This window comes from Enhydra lutris, unplaced genomic scaffold (assembly GCF_002288905.1).
Source record: "Enhydra lutris kenyoni isolate GAN:26980312 unplaced genomic scaffold, ASM228890v2 scaffoldscaffold28, whole genome shotgun sequence".
Taxonomy (NCBI): domain Eukaryota; kingdom Metazoa; phylum Chordata; class Mammalia; order Carnivora; family Mustelidae; genus Enhydra; species Enhydra lutris.
In genome coordinates this window covers 8299636-8321096 of record NW_019154112.1, presented here as the reverse complement: position 1 = coordinate 8321096, position 21461 = coordinate 8299636, and the positions used below count along the sequence as shown (strand labels likewise).

The 21461-nt window shown below is 43.9% G+C and overlaps 1 protein-coding gene across 2 annotated transcripts in view; it reads right to left on the bottom strand.

The window, feature by feature from the left end:
- Positions 1 to 18139: 18139 nt before the first annotated feature.
- Positions 18140 to 21461, bottom strand: part of LOC111152377 (solute carrier family 17 member 5) — a 51177-nt gene continuing 47855 nt past the window's right edge. Inside the window, exon 11 of one of the 2 annotated variants that reach the window (XM_022510903.1) lies at positions 18140 to 19563. In XM_022510903.1, the coding sequence (XP_022366611.1) occupies positions 19426 to 19563 (138 nt within the window). In that variant the 3' untranslated portion in view covers positions 18140 to 19425. The remainder of the gene's footprint in view (positions 19564 to 21461) is intronic. The other variant, XM_022510904.1, reaches the window with a different exon arrangement.

The window sequence follows — 21461 nt, the reverse complement described above, 5'->3', positions numbered from 1 at the left end:
CAGACTCAACTATCTTATTTCAGCCATACTTTTTGGATATTATAACCATAATAAGGTTCTTAGCAAAAGGAGTTTGTTCTCATGGACCAAACAGTATAAATCTTCGAGTCTATAGACCTTTGTTCTCTCAGCACAGGAACCATGCCATGGGACTGATTTGTTGGAATATCGGTATTAAAAAGTTCCATATTTTTCAAGGCTTCTTTTTTTTTTTTTTATTTGACAGACAGATCACAAGCAGGCAGGGAGGCAGGCAGAGAGAGAGAGGAGGAGGAGGCAGGCTCCCTGCGGAACAGAGAGCCCGACGCGGGACTTGATCCCAGGACCCTGGGATCATGACCCGAGCCGAAGGCAGAGGCTTTAACCACTGAGCCACCCAGGTGCCCCAAAAAGTTCCCATATTTTTCAAAGTTGTATTTACAGTCTTGAATATCTAGAGAATGTTTGCCTTTTCTTTTTGCATTTTTAGTATATGTGTCTTAGTCTACTTGAGCTGCTATAGATGATGGAATACCATAGACTGGATGGCTTATGAACATTTCTTTTGTGCAATTCTGGAGGTTGAGAAGTCCAAGATCAAGATGCTGACAGCTTTGGTGTCTGGTGAGAGCCCTCTTCCTGGTTCATGTCATGTTGCTGTGTCTTCACATGGCCAAAGGGGCAGAGGAGTTCTCTGGGATCTCTTTTATAAGGGCATTAATAGCATTCATGGGCTCTTCCTTCATGAAGCCTAATAGCCTCCCAAAGGCCCACCTCTAAATGTCATCGCGTTGAGATGAAGTTCCAAGATAGGTATTTTGGGGGAACCACAACCATGCAGTCTATAGCAATATGTAGCAAAGCACGGCTCTTCTCTGATCTGTGGCTATCAGATTTTTCTTATACACGTAGAATTACAACATTCAGAGAAAGTTATGTCTAGCCCCAAAGAGAAAGAGTGATAAGAACCAGTCTTGGAGTGGAGAGGAGGTTCTGGTTGTTGGTGAAGGCTTAGAGAGAAACCAGAATCTTCCATTCATATGAATTTACTCAGTAGTTAACATTTACAAAACATTATTAAGTCCCACAATAAGCCAGGCGTGAGGCTTGATGAGGAGGCAGAGATAAGGGCCTGGCTCCTGCCCTCAGAGAGCTCAAAACCTAGGGTAACGAGAAGTTACAATGAAATGCAATAAGTAATTTAGCAGAAGTCACCCCAGAGTGTCCCAGAGATACAGGGAAATAGGTCTAACCCAATGTTGGGGATGGAGTGTATGAAGAGTTTAGAGGCATAAATATGTATCCACGAGATACTGATACTTGACTTAAGTCTTTTCAAAAATTATCATTTAAAAAGATGTTGTTTTATGAAATGTTTCCAACATTGAAAAGTATAGAAAATAATGACAAACATATGACCATCACCCAGATTTAACAGTTGGTAATATGGGTATCAGCTAATTATCTGCACTTTTCAGTATTTGAAATGTTTCACAAAATAGGAGTTAGATCCTGCACTCTGGCAAGCTCTTTGCAATTAGATGCTATAAATGTTTTTTTGGGGGGGGGGTGACACCCTGACTATAAACTTTACATCTTAGTAAACCTTTTGGATCTGCAACTTCATTTGGCCTTCACTCCAGTCCCCAGCAGCATGCAGGACAAGTATTTGAGGCGTCATTTTGTAAATCAGGAACCAGAGGCACAGAGAGAAAGAGTAAGTGCTATAAGGAGGCCTGGGTGGCTCCATCAGTTAAGCATCTGCATTTGACTCAGGTCATAATCTCAAGGTCTTGGGATGGAGTGCTGCCTCAGGTTCCCTGCTCATCGGGGAGTCTGCTTCTCCCTCTCTGTCTGCCTGTTGCTCCCCTGCTTGTGCTTTCTCAAATAAATAAATAAATAAATAAAATCTTAAAAAAAATTGCTGTAAGAACATACAACTTCTTAAAAATGCTTGTATTTGTCATTTATTCTTCAGACAGCGTTCCTGAGTATGTAGTAGCTTCTGGGTATGAGAAGTTAATGGGGGGGGGGCTGGGTGGCTCAGTGGGTTACACGTCTGTCTTCAGCTCAGGTCATCATCTCAGGGTCCTGGGATCGAGTCTGGCATCCGACTCCTTGCTCTGTGGGGAGTCTGCTCCTCCCCCTGTTTGTGTTCTCTCTCTCTGACAAAATAAAAGCTTTAAAAAAAATTACCGGAGCTTTTCTTTGGTAAAAAAAAAAAAAAAAAAAAAAAATCCTAACAGTGAATATTTATAGCACTTAATAGCTTACAATTGGTTTCACACGCGCTGTAGAAGGGAAGCCTTACAAAGCTGTGAGACGGATGGCAAAGGCTCCTTTCAGAGAGGAGAGGAAACTGAGGCTCAGAGAGGAGAGGAAACTGAGGCTCAGAGAGGCCTCACGCTCTGCTTCCTGGTGCGCAGCACTGAGTGGCCTATCTCCAGTCCCGGAGCTCCACTCTCCCCTCCACACCGCAGTGTTGTTAGTTTTCCGCCCACGGTGAGCTCCGTATACCCTCCAAGGCAGAGGGGAGGGAAGCTAGCTTCCGTGGAGCTCTGCCTTCCCTTCAGGTTTTGGGGCTGTAGGACCCGTGCACCGTGCGCGAACTGTGAAGTCGGCCGGGAGCGGGTTCATTCACACCCGGTGGCCGCGTACAAGCCGCACACGGAGATCCGAGTTCATGAACGTTTTCCTCTCCCGCGTGGCATTTTTTCGTCCATTTTCCCCGTTGGTGCTCTTCGGTTTATGGCCCTGTGGTTGGTCGTGCTCCTGTCAGTCTTTCTGACCCTTCCTCCACATTCCTCACACCAGCCCTTGCCCTGGGACACCCGATCCTATCTTCAGCAGCCTGCCAGGAAACCGAAAGCATGGCTCCCCAGAGCTGCCTTTTGACAAAGGGCTCTCGCCTGTCCAGCTTTGGACCAGACCCAGGGTCTGTGGGGTCCAGGAGAGGTGATGAAGGGCTGTGACAAATGCCTGGCCTGGCAGATGGGGCAAACGCTGGCGGGCTGGGGAGTGCCGGACAGCTGTAGCTGCCCGGAGAAGGGACATCTGTGCCACAGATGAGGCCTGTCGCTGAGCCGATCTACCTGGTGCGTTGAGGCCTGCACAAACACCACCATTTTTGGGGATCTTTACCTCGAATCCACTGGCAGTGCCCACCCTCCTACGGTGCCTGGAAGAGATATTCAGAAGAATTAGCTAAATATCTTTCTTGAGGGGCATCTTGGTAATGAGGCCTGGGCCTAGAGAGCCTGCAGACCTGGATTCAAGGCTTGGCTCTGATGTTGGGGTGTTCTGGGTGCTGCAGAAAACTGACCCGGGGGCACCTGGGTGGCTCAGTTGATTAAGCGACTGCCTTCGGCTCAGATCATGATCCTAGAGTCCCAGGATCCGGTCCCGCATCGGGAATCCCTGCTCAGCAGGGAGTCTGCTGCTTCCCCTGACCCTCTCCCTTCTCATGCTCTCTCTCTCTCACTTCTCTCAAGTAAATAAATAAAATCTTAAAAAAAAAAAAAAAGAAAACTGACTCGGTCTGGCTTACACCAAAGGGAAATTTATTATTTTTCCTAAGCAGAAGTAGGCTGAGATTGGGGCTCTCTGATCCGAGGCTCACTGATGTCATTAAGGACACACGGTTTTTTTTTCTGTCTGCCCACTCCTACCATCCTCGATGTTGGTGTCATCCTAACACCAGTCCGGCCACTCCCCTTTCATGGTGCCCACACGACTGCCCTGAAGGCTGCCAGGCAGTCCGAGCTACTGTCTTCCCCGATCACTACCAGCAGGCAGACGATCCTCCTGGACAGAGACTGTAAATCTGCATCAGTGTGATGGGCACAGTTGAGGTCTCCAGCCTACACACTCCTGGACCCATATGATTGCCATGAGAATGACATGTCGATGGGCTCAAACCTGCCTTGTCTGGTAAGGAAGCTACTGACAATGTGTGGATACTGGGCACTTGAAATGTGTCCGATTTGCATTAAGATATGCTCTAACTGTAAAATATTCATGAAGTTCCAAACACTTCTGTCTCTGTCTCCCTTTCAGAAGTAAAATACCTCTTTAGGTTTTTATATTGATCACACAGTGAAATGACATTTGGGGTATATTTGGTTTAAACATTTATTAAAATTAACTCTACCTGTTTATTTACTTATCTATTTAATTTTTTAAATGCAGGACCACATTGACTAAATTTTTTAAAAAAATTTTAATTCCAGTCTAGTTAACATAAAGTGTTAGATTAGTTTCAGGTGTACAGTATAGTACACAAACAAGTCTATATCCACCTGTTTAGTTTTACTTTTTAAATTTGGCTACTGGAAAATTTAAAATGACACATGCCACTTGTCTTCAGTTTCTCTTGGGTAGCACTGGCTCAGATCAGGGTCTACTTCTAGAACTAGAGAGGGACAGATAATCTGAGTAAAATCATGGTTTTTTTAGAAGGAAGAAGTCTTTCCTTCTTGAAATAACACATGATTTTTCTTTGCAGATATTTAACAGGATGGGCAAACAATGCGGGGCTATACATTCACTGAGAACTATTTATGTGAAAATGTGCTGTGCTAAGTGTTGTGGGGGAAAGAAATTGCTGACTGAGTAGGGCAGATAAGATATGTAGGCATGTGAGTGGTGCAGATAATAAAGGCTGTAGGATTTCAGGCTTTGGAGAGAGAGTTTCTGTCTTGTGGTAAAATGGAATGTCAGTTTGATCTGAGCCTTGAAGGAGGTGGGGGTTAATAAGAGAAGTCAAGTGGTGAGAGTTGGCTTGGGAGGCATTCTAGGTAAAGGGAAAAGCACAGAGAAAATGCTGAGGCAGGGAAGTATAAACTAGGGTTTTTTAGTTTAGCTGAAGCCGAAGGTTAGGGAAAAAGAAGACAAAGTCACACTGCTTAAAGTCTACACCACTGGGGTGAATCCTAGTAGCAGCTTTATTCTGGGATGCCTGATACGAACATTTATTAAAGAGGTATGGGCAACAGTAAAACAGATCCTTTTTTAATTTTTTTTTTTAAGATTTTATTTGTTTATTTGTCAGAGAGAGAGAGTACGCACAAGCAGGCAGAGTGGCAGGCAGAGGCAGAGAGAGAAGCAGGCTCCCTGCCGAGCAAGGAACCTGTTGCAGGACATGATCCCAGGACCCTGAGATCATGACCTAAGCCAAAGGCAGCGGTTAACTGACTGAGCCACCCAGGTGTCCCAGTAAAACACATCCTTAAGTCACTTAGCAAATGAGCTAAATTAACCCAGGCCACATCTCTCCCAGTGCCCGTATGAAAACTTCACGGGTCAGATCAGTATAGTTTAGTGCTTGGGTGCATTGACGCTGGCCTGGGATTTAATACTGGGTCCCTATCCCATCTGTGCAATTTATTAGAGGTGATATTTTGGGCAATTTACTTAACCTTTCTGCCTCAGGTCCTCCATCTGTAAGATAGGAATGATAACAATATACTTCATAGTATATATTATATATATATATATATATAGTAAGTATATGTTATACATAAATATGTATATATATATAATACATTAAGTGTATAATATATATAAAGTTCTTAGAACAATGGTGCATGCACAAAGTATGAGCTCTAAAAGTCTGTTAAGAAAAGATACTCCTGGGTGGCTCAGTGGTTAAGCGTCTGCCTTCAGCTCAGTTCATGATCCCAGGGTCCTCGGATTGAGTCCCACAACTGGCTCCTTGCTCCCCGGGATTGCCTGCATCTCCTTCTGCCTGGTGTTCCCCTTCTTGTGCTCTCTCTAATAAATAAAATCCTTAAAAACTATTTATGAAAGTTTGTTGTAAAAAATTGGTTTGGCTATTGCCAAGTACACCACGCAAGACAGAAGAATGCCACTGCTAGAAAAAAAATCTGTTTCCAAAATCTGCATATATGTAAGTAATAACTCTAACTATATAGGTGTCTATCAAGATATAAACTATACACATATGTACATAAAGGTAATGCACAGAGAGAATCCCATGGGAAGAAATCGCATTGCTAGGTCAGTCTGGCAGAGTGAGGCTGGTTCCACATTCCCTGCAACATTTGCCTACTCTGCTTTGCTGATGTCCACAGAAATTGTTGCAGCGTTTACAAATAAATTTTCAAGTATTGAACAAAAGCGGTGCAAAATACACCAAGCGAGGTCCGAGTGTTCTTAACAAAATAGGGTATTTTTCTTTTCTTTCTTCTTTTTTGTTAATAGGGTATTTTTCAAAATGCAGTGCTGAATTGGGCTTTATTTCCTTTTAAAATTGCACCTCCACGGGGTGCCTGGGTGGCTCAGTGGGCTGGGCCTCTGCCTTCAGCTCGGGTCATGATCTCAGGGTCCTGGGATCGAGCCCCGCATGGGGGGCTCTCTGCTCGGTGGGGAGCCTGCTTCCCCCGTCTCTCTCTGCCTGCCTCTCTTCCTACTTGTGATCTCTCTCTCTCTCTGTCAAATAAATAAATAAAATATTAAAAAAAATTTGCACCTCCACGTGCTTCACTCTCTCTCCCCTTCCCTTTCACTAGGAGAGTATAAGAGGTGCAGAATGTTTTCTGAATTTGGAGAAATTAAGACAAATTGCTCAAATTCCTCCAAGGTGACCCTGTATGCCTACTGGTATCCTGGTTTGCCTCAGACGTTTTTGTTGTTGTTGTTGTTGCTGTTTGTTTTTTGTTTTTTCCTGTTGTCTGGGTGCAATCACTCTTTTCCTCTCAGAAGTCTTGTTTTGGCTGGTAAACGGCAGGGTCCTCTCATCTATAGGAAAGGGAAAACATTGCATGTATTAGTGTATCTGGGTTTAAGAGTATTAGTGTATGGGGGTTAGGGTGTACTCAGAGGTCCAGAGGGAGGTTTAGGGGGTAACTTTTGAGTTTGATCCTGGGCTTCTAAGCTGACAGGAATCTCTCCTGGGCAGGCTGCAGGGTCACCTGGACATCCTGAGTCAGGGCATGGCCAATGGGTTGGATGCCTACGCCATGACTCCTTCCTCCAGCAGGTCCTTATGGGCCTTCCCGACACTCCAGTCCACACTGGGAGCTGGCACAACCCTCAGGGATTGCGTGGGCTGCCCCAGGGTGCGCTGGAGATGCCAGGACAGCTTAGCTCTGGCTTGTCTTGGGGGTACCTGCAGAACTTTGCGGAGATGTTCACATCCCTTTACATCCCACGCACCGATAAACATGTCCACAGTAAAAACCCGGCCATTTAAAGCATTCAATTGATTTTCTAATCTTGGCTGGAGCTGCTATTATATTCCTCGAGAGTAACTGAGTCTGGGACAAGAAATCCCAAACTAACACATCCTGTGGTAGCAGAAATGATCTCCTAACCAACAGGCCTAGGGCCAGCTTCATCCAGGAGACCCTGTTCCCTGCTGCAAGGACAAATTCGTGTCTCGTGAGATCCACGCGGGCCTCCCCCAAATTGAGCGTTCGCTCAATATTCTGTCCTGGTCTGGAAGCAAAGGTTTGCTATGAGGGGCCCTAGTATCCTTTTTCAGGTTAGTTTTCGGACGAGTTAAGGAAACGTGTGCAGGGTTCTGCCTACTGGCCTGGCTGGAAGTGGGGGGGACGGTGGTTGCTCGCGGGGAAGGGTCTCCTAGTGTCTGTGGTTTGCGACTGCGGTGACCTCGCCTTGGAAAATTAAGCCGAAAAGCTCTTGTTTTCAGGTCCCATAACTTGTGTGGATTTTACAAAATCATCATCGTTATACTGTAATCTTAAGAGCTAGTTCTGCATTTTAGGCTAAAAAGCAAGAAAAGAGGGTTAAGTAATCACTTTTCTTTTTTAAATTATTACTGTTTTTTTGTTTTGTTTTGTTTTGTTTTAGCGTCCCCGCTGCCGCGAGCTCCAGGCAGCCCCGCGGGTGTAGACACCGCCTGCGGACCGGTGGAGGGGCCCTGATGTGACTTTCCATTGTTCGGGAGGCCCGCGCCAGCCGCGCGGCCGGGGCTGAGTCATTGTAAATTCTTCTCTTTGTGTTTTCTCTCCGTGAGCGCGCAGAGATGGTTGCTCGAATTGTCATCTTTCCTCGGACGGAAGAAATCTAGTCTCTGAGAATTCTGATTCACGAGTCAGCGAAAACCTGAGTCAAAGCCAAGTTTCCGGAGCGCTCGGAATATGGGCTCCACCCTATGGGAAGGGCCCACGGCGCGGGTTTGGCCGCCAAGTGGCTGCGAGGGGGAGGATGTCTCCGGTGTCCGCGGCGAGAGGATCCGCGCGCCGGGCGTGGGCGGGGAGACCGCGGCGCATGCCAGGCTTTTGAAGAAGGAGTATGAATGTGTGTATATGCACTTCAAGCCTCAGTTCTTTGAAACAGGATTTCTTAGAAATATAAAATCCTTACGATGAAAATGGTAGACCTTATCCTGGAGGGAGGGAGTGGAGAGCACTGCAGAACTCAGTGGCGTCGTCCACAGCGTCTCGTTTTCTGGCAAGTAAATATGGGTCATTTGGCATGGCCTGTGGCCTGACGTGAATATCAACAAGGGCCACTTTGTAGGCCACGGAAATCACTTTATGCCCAGGCTGAGGTGTGAAGTTCGAAGGGTGATGAAGCCGGGGACAGGGTACTCCAGCCAGTGCCGGAGACCGCGGGTTTCGTGTTGAAAAGCCAGGGGAACCGGCATTTCCGGCTGACCCCTGAGCGGTTTTTTGTTTAGCTCTTCTTCTTCTTTTTTTTAATAATTTTTTTTCTCATTGAAAAAAATAGAACTTTTCTTTTCAAAAACTTAAATAAAAAAGCTCAAAAGAGAAAAGAAATTTAAGTTGCTTATTATCCCACTCTCCAGAAATAATTACTGTTATCATTGTGGTGCATGTGTTCAGGTCTTTTTTTCTTTCTTTGCATATTTTATTTAAACAAAAATGGAATCACTATATTCAGGAAAGTTGAAAACACATGCCCACACAAAAACACCTATATGTGAATGCTCATAGAAGCATTATTCCTAACTGCCAAAAAAACAGAAACAATCCAAAATATGTTCATCAACTGGTGAATGAATAGACAAGAAGTGGTATATCCATTTAAGGGAATATTATTTGGGAATAAAAAGAATAAAGTGCTGATACACACTACAACAGAGATGAACTTTGAAAACATTATGCTAAGAAAGAAGCCAGACACACAGACCACATGTTATGTGATTCCATTTATACGAAATGTCCAGAATAGTCATATTTATAGAGACTGAGAGTAGATCAGTGGTTGGCAGGGGCTGGAAGGTGGGGGGAAATGGGGAATGACAGCTAATGTATACTGAGCTAATGTATACTGAGGCGATGCAATATTCTGGAGTTGGATATGGGACAGTGGCACGACTCTGCGAATACACTAAAAACTACTGAATTGTACACTTCTTTAAAAAAAATTTCTATTTATTCATTTGAGAGAGAGAGTGACAGAGAGCACAAGTGGGGGAGGAGCAGAGAGGGAGGGAGAGGCAGACTCTCTGCTGAGCGGGGAGCCCCATGCAGGCTCCATCCCAGGGAGATCATGACCTGAGCTGAAGGCAGATGCTTAACCATCTGAGCCACCCATGTGCCCCGAATTGTACACTTTTATTTATTTATTTTTATAATTTCTTTTGGCACAACACCATTTTTTTAAAAAAAGATTTTTATTTATTTTTCAGAGAAAGAGAAGAAGCAGGGGGAGCAACAGGCAGAGCAGGCAGAGGGAGAAGCAGACACCCAGGCAGACAACTGACTGAGCCACACAGGCGCCCCTGTGCTTTTTTTTTTTAAAGATTTCATCTATTTATTTGAGAGACAGACAGAGATCATGAGAGGGAAGAGATCAGAGGGAGAAGCAGACTCCCCGCCCAGCAGGGAGCCTGATGTGGGACTTGATGTGGGACTGGATCCTGGGACTTTAGGATCATGACCCAAGCTGAAGGCAGTTGCTTAACCAACTGAGCCACCCAGGTACCCCTACCCCTGTACACTTTTAAAAAGATGGATTTCTGTAAAAAAAAAAAAAAAAGCTGTCATGAAAAATTAACCTAGGGACGCCTGGGTGGCTCGGTGATTAAGCATCTGCCTTCGGCTCAGTTCATGATCCCAGAGTCCTGGGATCAAGTCCCACATCCGTCTCCTTCCTCCGCGGGGAGCCTGCTTCTCCCTCTGCCTGTTTTGCTTGCAGCTCTCTGTGCTTCTGCTCTCTCTCTGACAAATAAATAAAATAAAATCTAAAAAAAAAATTAACCTAAAATGTAATTGTGCTGTACCTGGTAATATATTATCAATATTTCTCTAACATTCCCAGTAACTGCCCTTCTGTGATTTTTGTTTGTTTTTGTTTTTAGTAATCTCTATACCCAATGTGGGACTCACACTCAAAATCCCAAGATCAAGAGTTGCATGCCCTTCTGAATGAGCCCGCCAGGTGCCCCTGACACTTTTAGTTACCAAAGTGATGCACATTCATTGTTAAAAAAAAAAAAAAAAAAATTGAATAATGAAGAAGAGTGACAATTAGTGAAGTATTTCTTCCTCTGCCCATCATTGACATTTTTAGAGTACTGTTTAAAAATTGCTTTTATGATGGGTGCCTGGGTGATTCAGTTGGTTAAGCGACTGCCTTCAGCTCAGGTCATGATCTTGGAGTCCCAGATCAAGTCCTGCATCAGGCTCCCTGCTTAGCAGGGAGTCTGTTTCTCCCTTTGACCCCCCCCCCAACTCATGCTCGCTCTCTCTGCCTCTCAAATAAATAAAATCTTTAAAAAATACTACTTTTATCTTATTCTCTCCTGTTCATAGATGTTTATCTTCAGGACAAGCCCACTTTCTTGTTTTAATTTTCCCCTTCCCCTCATCTCTACTCTCATGCTCCTTCCCTGCACTGCCAACCACTCTAATGTGTATACTGTATGTTCTCTCTCTCTCTCTCTCTCTCTCTCTCTTTTTAAGATTTTATTCATTTATTTGACAGAGAGACAGCGAGAGAGAGAGAGAGAGAGAGAGAACAAGCAAGGGGAGTGGGCGAGGGAGAAGCAGGCCTTCTGCCAAGCTGGGAGCCTGACTTGGGGCTCAATCAATCCCAGGACCCTGGGATCATGACCTGAGCCAAAGGCAAACGCTTAATGACTGAGCCACCCAGGTGCCCCATACTGTGTGTTCTTAATTATGCAAGTATCCTTGCACAATATCACATTTTTTGTATAGGTTTTTAACTTTTGGAAGTCGTGTAGTGCTGTAAGTCTTCTTACTCAACACTTTTCGAGGTCTCAGCATGTTCACGAGTGCTCTTATGTCATGGTAGATACCCACCACATTTAACTTAGGTTTCCCTACTGAGGGACATCTACGTTGCCTCCAACTCCATCACAATAAACAGTGGCATATTTGCTCCCTTAAATATGAGCAAGAATCATTCTTCGACATATACCCAGGTGTGGGGCATTGCACGGGCTCAAAGGACATACTCTCATGCAAGTACAAACATTTCTCTTTCTGGAACAGTTATGCCAGTTTATATTCTCTCTGCTCTCCTTATGGACAAGAATTTTCATCTCCCCACACCCTTTGCTAACAGCTGGTAGCATCAAACTTTCTAATTTTTGCCAATCTGGTGGTTCTAAAGTAGTCTCTCATTATAGTTTTTGTTTACATTTCTGTTTGTTTCTATTAATTACTAGGGTGTTTGATCATCTCTCCGTGTACTTGTTTGATATCTAGTCCTCTGTTAAGTGAATCGTCTATTCGTTATTTGCTCATTTTTCTCTTGGGTTTTCTGACTTTTTCTTGTTGACCTGCAGGAGCTTTTTGAATATTCTAGATAGTAATCTCTTGTACTGACAAGATGTTGCAATCTCTCCTCTGGTCTGTCATCCATTTACTTTGGTTTCTTCTGCTGAACACAGGTACTTAGTATTGTGAAATCCACCTAATTTTGGCGCTATTTCTAGTCTCTATAGATATTTTCTAATTTTTTTTTCTATTTAGCTCCTAATTTTACATTGCTACTATTAACAAACCTTTTCTGTGTATTTATCAACACATACATAATTTGGCAACAAAAATAGGATAAAACAATGTATATAGTTAGGTAACTCCTTTTCATCCCCCAATAAAACGTATGGACTGTCTTCTATCTTTCCTTTAAGATTTTATTTATTTATTTGACAGAGAGAAAGAGGGAGAGAACACAAGCAGGGGGAGCAGCAGACAGAGGGAGAGGGAGAAGCAGGCTTCCCCGCTGAGCAGGGCTCAATCCCAGGATCCTGGGACCACGACCTAAGCCCAAGGCAGACGCTCAACTGACTGAGCCACCCAGGCGTCCCTCTTCTATATTTCCATTCAGATTTTTCTCACTTTTTAATGTCTGCATAGTATTCTCTTCTATGAATATACCATTACTTATTTAAGGATGTTCTTATCGATGGAAAATTGACAGTATTAGAAAAAGTGCTTAGTGCTTGTTCAAGTATTTTTTAGGCTAGATAACCCTAAGTAGAATTGCCAGTTCAATGAATATATTTAATTTTGACTTACAAATTACATTACAAAAATGTTGTAAGGCTTTTTACGCCCAGCAACAGTGTTCAAACATGATTTCTAATGGCGAGAGCATAGCATAGGATAAAAAGAGAGTCTGCTGTAACATCAGAGAAACCTGGTTTGAATCTTATCTCTGCCACTCAGCTGTGTGACTTTCTTGGTCTCCTCATCTGTAAATGGTGGCTCTGATGCATTCCCGGTAGGGCTGAGGGGAGAGTTCAGTCAACGTCAAATGTAGAGCCCTCATACAGTATCAGACACTAATTCTCTACTCTGGGAAACTTATAAATATTGTTATTTATAATATTATGACATGAAATGCTTCTATACCCAGTTTTGAACATGTCTTCACTTTTTCCTCAGGTAATTTAGTTTTTATTCAGTTGGCAGTCTCAGTCGTGCTTCAATCCATTCCACCCTCTTCTTCTTTCCAGTCTCCTCAGACTCAACGAAAGGAAACGAAAGGGAACTCAGAAGATTTAGTAGAGTGCACCTCCTGCCTGTCCACTCCGCTGGCCAGTCTAAACCCGGTGAGAGAAAATCACCATTGTTCTTCATCAGCCTCGTTAAGTTCCGTTTTATCGTGTTGGTCAAAACGCAAGGGCAGAAAAAAGAGCTGGTGTCTGAGAGACTCTCCCAAAAAGAACAGAGGCCTGGGGCAGGGGCAATGACTCTGCAGCTACCATTCTTGCCAACAGCAAAGACTAAAAATGGGTGATGGTTAGAGCCGTCCCTGAGAGGGAGCCTGTCACAGAAGGAGGAAGTGAGGATGGTGTGGAAGGGACGTGTAGAAAATACAGGTAGGTTTTGGGACTTATTTCTCTCTCCTGTATTCTGAACTTTCACTTCCCAATGGGAACAGAGATCCCCCCGCCCCCCCCGCCCCCCAGTTCTAGCTTCCCGTCCTGTAATTGGAAACAGCAAGGTTTATGGAACCAAGACTGGAGTATCAACAGCTCTTCTGGAGGGAACCTCCTCCTCAGTAACAGCCCAGGATGGGAGTGCTGGTCTGTTGCACTACACCAGTGTCCTAGTCATTGCAAACTTCAAACTAGCATGTCAGTAGAAATCATGAATTCAGTGTTTTCACAGAAGCAACTGGATTGGGTCCTGGCACAATTATAGGAAACATTGAGAAAATTCATAGAACAAACTTAGAATAATGAAATATTACCAAATATCATCCATGGAATGAAGATAATGATACAACATGTTCCCAGCTGGAGTCTTGCTGAGCCAGGGCTAATTTTACAACTAGGAGAAGGTAAAAATCTTAAGTGTGCCTTTATGCACAAGGCTTCTTAGAGGATCTTTTCAATTAATAAGAGACAACTTTGGGGGTGCCTGGGTGGCTCAGTCGGTTAGGTGTTCAACTCTTGATTTCCGTTCAGGTCATGATCTCAGGGTTGTGAGATGGAACCCCATGTCGGGCTCTGTGTTGGGCTTGGTGCCTGCTTGAGATTCTCTCTCTCCGTCTGCTCCTCTCCACTTGTGCTCTCTCTCTCTCTCTAAAAAAAAAGAAAAGAAAAGAAAAAAAACAGTTTTGTCTTTCAAATAATAATTTGATTCCGTGCTAGAAACAGATATTAAGGATTTTTTTTTTGGCCTACTGTAATGATTAAAGCCAGTGAGCTGGGGCAGCTGAGTGGCTCAGTCATTGAGCTTCTGCCTTCGGCTCAGGTCATGATCTGGGGGTCCTGGGATCGAGCCCCATATCTGGATCCCTGCTCAGCGGGAAGCCTGCTTCTCCCTCTACCATTCCCCCTGCTTGTGTCCCCTCTCTTGCTGTCTCTCTTTCTCTCTCTCTCTCAAATACATACATACATAAAATCTTAAATAAATAAATAAAGCCAGTGGGCTTATTTGGTTTTAGTTGGCATTGGGAGGCTGAGTCCCTCGGGGCCAAAGATCTCTCCTTTAACAGTCAGAGAATGTGTCTCTGATCCCAGCTTTAAACAGGTCTTGTCCCTGCCTTTGCCAGTTGGTTGTATGAAGTGAGGGGAGCTGTGTGCCAGCGCTGTACAAACGCTCTTGCCCCTCTGTGGCGCTCTGTATTGGGTAAGGATCACAAAGACAACCCTGTGAATGTCCCGGGATCAACTTCCTGCCGCGGACGGCAGAATGATTCAAAGCACTGCAGACATCTGAAAGAGCTTCTTGGTGTTAAAAAAAAGAAAAGAAAAGAAAAGAAAAGGGCATTATAGCAGATACTGTGTAGGTAATTTATCCAATATGCACACTAGACTTTCCGGTCACCACATCCCCGATCCTTCAACCAGAACGGTTCTTGAGTGTGAAAAAGACCAGACTGTTCCATCCAGATCACCTTCAATCTCAAGTTCCAGACTGTGGCGTGAGTGTGAAGTCGTTACAATGCTCATAACCGGGGCTGTTGGTGGTGAGAAATGCAGGGCCACACAGGAAGACGGGGGTCAGTATGCACCCTTGATGCTGGGAGGCCATAACTTTTTTGAAATGCTTGCTTCTGCCCCAAAGAGCACTTCAAGAAAAGCTTTAATGCGACGTGTGGGAGAGTAGGGCTCCCCCTGCCTGCCGCAGAGCGGCCTCTCCTGGCTTGAAGGCCTGTGAGGGGAAGCAGGGTTGTGCAAGAATGGCTTCTCGCTCTACCGGCACCGACCGCCAGTGACGTGGAGCTTCTGAGTTTCCTCCTCCTCCAACATCAAGATAAAGTGAAAGTAAACAGGCGCTTGGAAAATTACTAGTGTTTTTCCTCATCAGAGCACACGAAAAAGGGTGGCAGAGAATTTGTTACATGCCATTTGTTTTTAGCATGGGTGTCCTCACAGCTTTCCAGAGTAGGAGCTTCTAGAAAGTGCTTTCTGTATTACTCAATCTTTAGAGCACAAACTTCTACATTTGGCTTTTCTGCTTCTGGTTGCTATAAAAGGCAGAGGCGTCTGAAAGGGCTTTGTGATCCATCTTCATTTACATTTCTATGAGAGAGATAATATATTCTTTCACTGATATTAGACATTTATCCCAGTCTATTCATCTGAGGCAGTAACCGGTGCTTTTCCAGAGGGGAACCAGGCCACTTCCTCTGGCGCTCTTCCTGCCTTCTCGATACCCTTATCGATATTTTCCTGTTCAGGGAATTTTATTTAGGACAGTGATAATCTGCCCTTAGGAGATTCCTGACTTTGCACCAGAGTCTAAATTAAAACATCTCCATTTCTGATATCTTGAAAATGAAACACAGGCTGCAGCAAGAGGGACCTGACAATGCTTAGTACAGACCTGTGGGCTTCCGTCTTTGTCTCCATTTCTTTCCTAACTCTGATTCTCAAGGTTGGCTGGCTCACTCATTCACGCTGGATTTGATTGTTGGGTGGATAATGACGTTTTTACATGGAAGGTGTCAAAGGCTGGAACCTATGAAGAAAAATGTTTGATAAATTAGAACATGAGCTTGATGAGGGAAGGGATTTGCTTTTCTTTACTGTTGTACCTCAGGTGCAAAGAACAGAGCCTGGCTCATAATGAATGCTCAATAAATATTTGTTGTGCATTAACTGGGTAAGTATTTTGCTTATCTAGAACTAAGCTATTCTCAAATACTTACAAAACCATTTACCAATGACTGCCAGTTATACATACTTTGAGGCTAGCACATCATTTTTTCATTAAAAGCTGTTGCTGTTGGCACATGCATTTAATTTTTTTTTTTTTTGAGAAAAGAACAACACAGGAGATGAAAATTCAATGTGTAGTCCGTTTAACCAAAGGGTGATTTACTAAATATTTTTTAAGCAAGTAAAATATTGAAACAAAGTATATATTGTTATGAGGGAGACCATGCTGAGATGAATCAAATGTACCTCGCCCTCAAGATACTTTCGATGGGGGCGCCTGGGTGGCTCAGTGGGTTAAAGCCTCTGCCTTCGGCTCAGTTCATGGTCCCGGGGTCCTGGGATGGAGCCCCACATCCGGCTCTCTCAGGGAGAGAGGGAGCAGGGAGCCTGCTTCCTCCTCTCTCTCTGCCTGCCTCTCTGCCTACTTGTGATCTCTGTCTGTCAAATAAATAAATAAAATCTTAAAAAAAAAAGATACTTTCGATGAATGTAATAGGGAGATTAACCACAAACACATTCATACATATTATAAAGAAAAGGCCATGGAGAAGAAAGCAGTCCAGGGAATCTGCCAGAGCTCCAGGAAGGCCGGCAGGGAAGGAAAGGACTGTGTCAAATGCATATCTGTATCCTTATTGCCTAGCAAAGAGTAGATATTCTTGTCGAATGAATGAATGAATGATCTTTTCCTGAGATTAAAATAAAAAAAAAAACTGAAGATAAATAATATGTTTCAGTGGATCAGAGGAAGAGCCCACATCTAGATCAGGGAGATTGGAGGAAGTCAAGGGTCATGAAGGAGGTGGGGATGAAGAGTGAATTTCCAGGTCCAAGGAATGGATTTGGTAAAGGTATGGAGGGGAGGGACAATGTATAGCGCGTCGGGGAAGAGTTTAGTAGCCAGATGTACCTTCAACAAAGTGTGGGGCATGAGGGTGGAGTAGGTGGAGGGAGGAGGGCAGGTTGCTGGGTAGGCAATGGGAAGCCAGGGGATTCAGCTTGGGGGAGCATCCTGATCAGGGCAATGAGGTGTGTTGAGACCAATAACCCAGCACAAGTGGGAAATTGGACAGAAGATCAGACTCCAGGCAGTGAGACCATTAACTGTTCTATTCTAGGTGGAAACAAAAGTCACAGAGTTCTTATTTAGAAGATGGGAGAGTGATTAAAAAAAAAAAAATTCTAGAGACTTGAAAAACTGGAATGGAAAATACTAGTGGTTAATTCTACATGATGTTGGGGGTGGGGTGGAGGCGGACGGAGGAGGAGGAATGAAAAATGAGTCCAGGCCCAAGCCGAAGTGATTGGGGAAACGGAGCTCCTAGCAAGAGTGAGAAAAGTGGCGGGAACAGCGGGTTTTATTAGGGGTGGAGGTGGAGGTGAGGGAGAGAGGTTGGATTTAAAGTCCCAAGTGTGAAGAAGATAACCAGATGGGGATGTCCAGTGGGCAGCTGAAAATCTGGTGGTGATTACGCAGTAGCTTGAGCAACAGGTGTTTTGTTTATTTAAATGATGCTTTAATTTAAACAGTCATACTGCCACATGTGGTAAGGTGAAAATTAATTCTCCTTCCTACCCCTGGTTGCCTATTTTTCTCTCTCCAGGCCACCACTCTTTCGGTTTCTTGAATATCATGGTAGAGATACTCTGTATGTATTTGTGGTTTTATGTCCCCAGAAGAATTTCATACTTTTGTTTTTAAAGGTTAGAAAAGACTTGAGTGTCTTCGAGACAGATGGAAAAGAACGAGAAGAGAGGTGGAGATTGAAGAAGCAAATTACAGAGGAATTACTAAATGAAGAGCTTAGAGCGGTAGGAGAGGGTACTGTCTGTGGTGTAGGCATATGCTTCAGGGAGAAGAGCGGGCCCTCTGCAGAGCTAGGAAGGGCAGGATGATGGCAATAGAGATTCCTCATGCTATCTCCCTTAGATGGCCCGAGTCTCCTTGGCCTGGTGGTGGCACAGGAAGGGGCCCGGGGAGGTAGCCTGGTGGCTTGAGGAGGACGGCAGAGATGTCACATAGCCACTCAAGATACTAGAGAATACCATAGGACTGTCAGATCCAAAAACCAATCCAAAAATGTTTATTGTGATGATTTACAAAAGAAATATCACCATAGCAATGTAAAGCTATTTACAGATTTAAAAATAAATTTACAGAAATGTATCCACATCATATTACATGAATCAGTTTTACTTAAAATGTTACAGGTAGTGTTGAACAAACATAGCAAAACATAAATCAAGTTCTAAACCACATAAATGCCCTCCAAGCATGCTCAAGAGCCACTGGAAGGTGGTTCGGAGGAAAAACTGGAAAATAGGACTTTAGCAACCGGAAGTAAGGATGATTCCACTACTGGTTGTAGGTGATGGGGCCAAATAAAAGTCACTTCAATTTTCAACTGAAACCAGAAGCTTACATGTAGACAAATGGAAAAAAAAATGTGAGTTTTAAGAAAATTTTTTTACTTATTCTGGCGAAGCCCAGAGAACACAGAGAGTTGGAAATTTATGTTCTAATCCTCGTGAAAGTAGTTTTAATCAAGGATGATTTTATTCGTGGCTAATTGGGCATCGCACCATTCTCTTGAAGGTTTACATGCCAATCAATGTTCCAGTGTGTGGGGGGGGGCGGGGAAGGGAAAGTGTGAGGATTTGTATGGAGACTGTGGAGGTGCCTCTTGCTGCCCTGGGGCCTGCTCGCATCTTTCTCGACACATTAACAACGCCCAGGGGAAGAACACCATCTGAAGACCTGGCGCTGACCTTGGCCTTGGATGCCGCCTCTGATAAATGCTGGGCAGCGTCCCTGCCGTCAGGGAGGGAATGCTTGGCTGCTGCCCGGGCATGCTTCCCGTGTGGTTGCCAGGCCAGATTGTACCGTGGCTGGCAGCTCTGTGGAGATGCTACCGTTTGAGACCTAAGTGTCAGGGGCTGTGGTCAACAAATAATTCATATGAGGAAAGTAGTAAAAAACAAGGGTTTACCAAGACCTGAGAATTATTATGTAGTTGAATTAAGCAAAGGTATAGAGGGGTCCATTCAACTCATTCCTTCAAGAATGCCCCTTAAAAATCAATAGAACTCCCCTACTTTATGTTGCCTGATTTACAGCCAGATATATGACCCTCAAGTCTAAGTTACAGGATACATGTTATTAATGATTAAAAATAGCGAATTTTACTAATCTGGCAACTTGTGACATTTCATGATTACAAGCCTTAAAAATTTCATCCATTTTTTTCTTATATAGACTGCATACACATTTAAAATATCAAAGGCACTTTTAGGTTACATGATAAACAAAAATACTTCAATAGAGACAGGATTATTTATTGGTTCCTTCAGTTTCTGTGCCCATGTCGATCATCGAGAGCCCAGTTTTGCACTTCACCTTTGGCAAATAGCGAGAAGAAAATGGCACCAAACACATTGATAGCAGCAGCGATGTAGAAAACTGTTTGCCATTCTCTAATAGTGTTCTACAGGGAGAAAGAGAAACATGCACATGAAAAAAAATTTTGTTTATAGTCAGCTTTATAGAAAAGGTGGGATCACAAGACTGTTACAACAAGCCTCATGATGAAAACAACCCAAGCTCCCTCAACAGTGAAACTGTGATATATTTGCTCAGTGGAATACTATACAGCAACTAAAATGAATGAGCTACAAGGTAGATGCATCTCACTAACGAAATATTAAACAGAAGCCAGACACAAAAGAGTACGTATTAAATGACTGCATTTTTATCAAACTCGATTATATAAAAGCTCAAAATTACACAAAACTAATCCATAGTGTTAAAAGTAGGAATAGGGGGGCGCCTGGGTGGCTCAGTGGGTTAAAGCCTCTGCCTTCGGCTCAGGTCATGATCTCAGGGTCCTGGGATCAAGCCCCACATCGGGCTCTCTGCTCAGCGGGGAGCCTGCTTCCTCCTCCCTCTCTGCCTGCCTCTCTGCCTACTTGTGATCTGTCTCTGTCAAAGAAAGAAATAAAATCTTCAAAAAAAAAAAAAGTAGGAATAGGGGCTCCTCTTGGTAGGGTGAAAGGGGAATGGCAACCAGGAGCACCCAGAGGCTTTGCGAGAGAGGTAACGTCTCGTTTCTCGACGGGTGTTGGTTACATGAGTGTGTGAACATTCATCCAGCTGTATACTTAGGATCTGTGTATTTCTACACCAACATTTACTCAAAGTTTACTCAAAATAAAACATGGCATGGCTTTCAGTCATGTGGTACTAGGAAAGCAATATGCTTGCCCATCATCTCCCTAGTTCTTAGGTGGGAGATATAAGCCAGATCAAGAAAGGATGAGTTAAAATGGGTTTTGAATTTCAAGTTTGAGGCCCAGCACAGAGAACTCCTGATTGACGAGCAAAACAGGACATGGATGGGATCTGCCAGTTAAGCGATCAACAAAACACAATTGTTTAGCGTATAATACAGTGGTATAAAAACATCAGGCAGTTAGCTAATTTCTGGGTCATGTGACTAACTTAAACAACCATTTTTTGGATTTTGCAATGTCAGTCTAACCAGAATGCTACATCTGCAGCATGGAGAAAAGAAAAAGCAAGCAGGGGAATTGGCAATGAGGAAGAAAAAGGAAAGGCGCTAGGAAGTTAGTATGAGGTCATTCTTTTAGGAAAAAAGGAAAATCATGAGGAAAGACAGCACTCTGTTATGCTGATCAGAGATTCATGTATTTTGGTAAAAAAAACCCTTAGAAATCTGTCTTAAGTTTTAGTAACTATTTAGATATGCTAACAATATGTTACTTATTTGTACTTGGCTCATTCTGCAAAGTTTCTGAGGCAGTGCAGTAATTTTCAATTGTGAGCAATTACAATTGTAAAGGCAAGTATGTGTTTCTCCTTTTTTTTTTTTAAGATTTTATTTATTTTGAGAGAGAAAGAGAGTGCGTGCATGCATACATGCAGAGGGAGGGGCAGAGGGAGTGAGAGAATCCCAAGCAGACCCCACACTGAGCACAGAGCCGGATGCAGGGCTCTATCCCACCACCCCGAGGATCATGACTTGAACTGAAATCAAGAGTCTGATGCTTGGGGCACCTGGGTGGCTCAGTCGTTAGGCATCTGCCTTCAGCTCAGGTAATGATGTCAAGATCCTGAGATCAAGCCCTGCATCAAGCCCTGCATAGAGCTCTGCATTGAGCCCCTCATCGAGCCCGGCATCGGGCTCCCTGCTCAGTGGGAAGCCTGCTTCTCCCTCTCCCACTCCCCCTGCTTGTGTTCCTTCTCTTGCTGTGTCTCTCTCTGTCAAAAAATAAATAAAAAAAAATATTTAAAAAAAAGTCTGATGCTCAACTGACTCAGCCACTCAGGGATCCCTGTGTTCTCCTTTACAAAAATAATATCCAT